The sequence below is a fragment of the Homalodisca vitripennis genome, unplaced genomic scaffold (assembly GCF_021130785.1).
Source record: "Homalodisca vitripennis isolate AUS2020 unplaced genomic scaffold, UT_GWSS_2.1 ScUCBcl_4011;HRSCAF=9892, whole genome shotgun sequence".
NCBI lineage: Eukaryota > Metazoa > Arthropoda > Insecta > Hemiptera > Cicadellidae > Homalodisca > Homalodisca vitripennis.
Window position 1 is genome coordinate 48,936 of NW_025780174.1, and position 3,196 is coordinate 52,131.

Here is a 3,196-nt window from a genome sequence, read left to right on the forward strand (position 1 = left end):
TAACTTTACAGTGTGAGATAAGTGCAGTTCATCATGCTTAAGTACATTCGTTCAATCATTTAAAAATTAAATAAATAAAGGCCCAGTTCATTTAATACTACAATATAATTTTCTAGTTATCTTTTAAATTACTGGAAATTTATAACCCAAAAAAGAAAAAGAAACGTCCTATCTGACTTGTACACATTGTTGTTAATATCTCACAAAGGACCGCGATATAAAATAAATATTTGTATCTCATGTAACAGCTGACTGTTTATGAAACTACTGAACCTCCAAAAACTTTAATCAAATGGTTATGTGTGTGATATATTATACTACAGCAGACAAAATCTTGTCCCAGAGAGCGTCTCCCAATGGGCAGATGTTCAATTTTGATATAGAGTTAGTAAGGATGAGGTTAGTTTTTAACTAATAGGAGAAACTTCACAAAACGTTGAACCACAAATTACATTGCAGGTTAAGAGCCAGTTGTACTCACATCTGGATTGTAGACCCATGTAAACAATGTTTAAACTAATGCATTTTTAGTTGTGGAGTTCTGAAACATGTCTCAAATATAGTTAATACATATCTAAACGCTTTTTAGGTTTATCAATATTTGAAAGGTTTTCAAACAAAAATTTTTTAAAATTTTGTGTATATCACAAAGTAACTTCTTTGCATATACTGATAGGTTACTGAAAAATGTCATACAATTGACCTTCAAAATATTGATTATTTGTTTAATAATTGGTTTCTTCTGTGTTTTTCTCATTCCAAACATGGTTTCCCATAAAACTAATGCAGCCAAGGTCACTCTCTTAACAGACAGAAATCAGGACTCCCAATGGAGCAGTATTACCATTTTCAACACCGACGTAAAGCTAGTACAGGTAAAGTTTCACACCACATTTCAATGCTTTGGGTCAACTCGTTCTGATACTTCTTGTGCATACCGACAGACAGAAATTAGATTTTGTTCATCAGCAATTGGCAGGAGAAGTTTCGCTGAATGCTCAGCAATAAATATAAATACATGACATTAGTGCTTCTAGCAAACAATACTTATGTTGTATCATTGATTTCTAATTTTGAATATGCTAGTTTAAACACAAAATTTGAGTTAAATATACGTATTTACATTTCAAAATTACTATAAGGCTTCATAAATAAAATTAAAAGTGCTCCATAAGGAAATGACTCCAAATTAAGGGTTCCACACCACTGATTTTAAATTATTCAATAGTAACTACTGAAATCTTTTAAGATAATCGAAATGCTGCGATATACTGCATATAAATTGATTTTCAACTGTTTGTTCTCCAAATTTAGGCCTGTTCTAGTTAAGTATCCAATTATTCTTAAGTGGATCCAGAGAATGGGAACACCTACTCCTACCAGAGTTAAAATTACTACTTCCACATCAATTGACTGTGTATGTACAAATCGGTACACAAAAGAATTGGAAGTTGTGGTCGTTCTCAATATGCAACCTCAAAATTTCATCTCCAATCACAACCCAATCAGGTCAGGTCATTCAACACTTCCATGAAGAGAGTCTTCAACACATAAAGTACCTTCTAGCAGACAATCACTGGCTCCAAGTCCATAATGACACAAATTTTGACTGAACCTACAACGATTTTTACAACTCATTGTGTGCATGTATAGAGATAGCCTGCCTAAAAAAAGAGAGAGAGAAAAGAAATATTGAAATGTGTATGACAAAAAGAGGCACTTTTGCTAAAGCTAGTCTATCTGCAACCTCTCACTAAATTTGAACTGACAGGAGATAATAAAGACAACGCAATTTGCACTGATGCAAAGAAAAAGGATGACAAAATTAAAATCTGTGCAAAGCAAGCTACTATAGAATACATAGAAATACCTCAAAACAAATCAAAAGCTAAGTAGGCTATGATAAACAAAGACAGAAAAAAGGACAGAGAGAGCCTCAGATTCAGCTGAGTGTGAACAGAAAGTTACTGAACGATCCTCTTAAAGTAGCAGGACAACTAAATAACTACTTCATATGCTCTACTGATGAGCACTAGTTAAAGACTGCTACAGTCAAACCAGTTACGTTCCAAATGCAATCAAAACTCGCTCTGGTACACTCCAACCCCAAAAACCAATACACCAACCCCCACACACAACCCCCCACCCCCCAACACCCCACCACCAACCACCAAACCCCCCAAACACACCACACCCCACACAACCACCCACCACACCACACCCCACCAACCCCCCCCACCCAAAAACAACACACACCACCCACAAAATCAAACCACCCAATACCCCCACCACACACCCACACCCCACCCCACCACAACACCCCAACCCACACCCCACACCCAAACACCCAACAAAACCCACACCACACCCCCCAAACCCCCCACCCCACCCCCACCCCCAACAACAAACCCCCACACCACCAACCCCCACCACCACCCCACCACACCAACCACCCCCCCCACACCCCAACACCCACCCCCAAAAAACAAACACCCCCAAAAACCACACCAACACCCCCCCACCAACCCCCCCAACCCCACCAAACCCCCCAACAACACACCCACCCACCCCAACCCCACCAACACCACCAACAACCACCCACCCCAACACAAACCACAAACACCCCAAACCCCACCAACACCCAACCCACCCACCACAACAACCCCCACAACCCCACCAACACCCACCCAACCCAACACACCCACCACCCAACACCCCCCACCACCAACCCCACACCACACACCCAACCCCACCAAAAACCCACCACCAAACCACACCCCACCACAACCCCACCAACCCCCCACCCCCCCCCAACCCAAACAACCACACACCCCCACACAACCCAAACCCCAACACCCCAAAAAAACAACCCCCCCCCAAACCCCCCCCCCACCCCACCCCCACCAAAACACCCCCCAAATAAACCCACAACCCCCCCACCAACACCCCCAACCCACCACCCCCAAACCACAAAACCAACACACAACAAACCCCCCCCCCAACCCCAAACCCACCCACAAACCACCCAACCACAAAACACAAACACCCCACCCAACACCCCCCACACCCCACCACCACCCCCACCCACCCCAACAACCCACCCACCCCCCCCCAAACCCCCCAACCCCCCCACCACCCCAACCCCCACCCCCCACCCCAAACCCCCCACCCAAACCCAACCCCCACCAACCCCCAC

The 3,196-nt window shown here is 43.3% G+C and overlaps 1 protein-coding gene across 1 annotated transcript; it reads left to right on the forward strand.

Moving 5' to 3' along the window:
• The first annotated feature begins 394 nt into the window (after window positions 1–394).
• On the forward strand, window positions 395–2,923 carry LOC124372801 (extensin-like). Its single transcript, XM_046831209.1, has 2 exons — window positions 395–399; window positions 2,053–2,923. Exons 1-2 carry the CDS (start codon window positions 395–397, stop codon window positions 2,921–2,923), a joined length of 876 nt encoding a protein of 291 aa, XP_046687165.1.
• The last annotated feature ends 273 nt before the right edge of the window (window positions 2,924–3,196 follow it).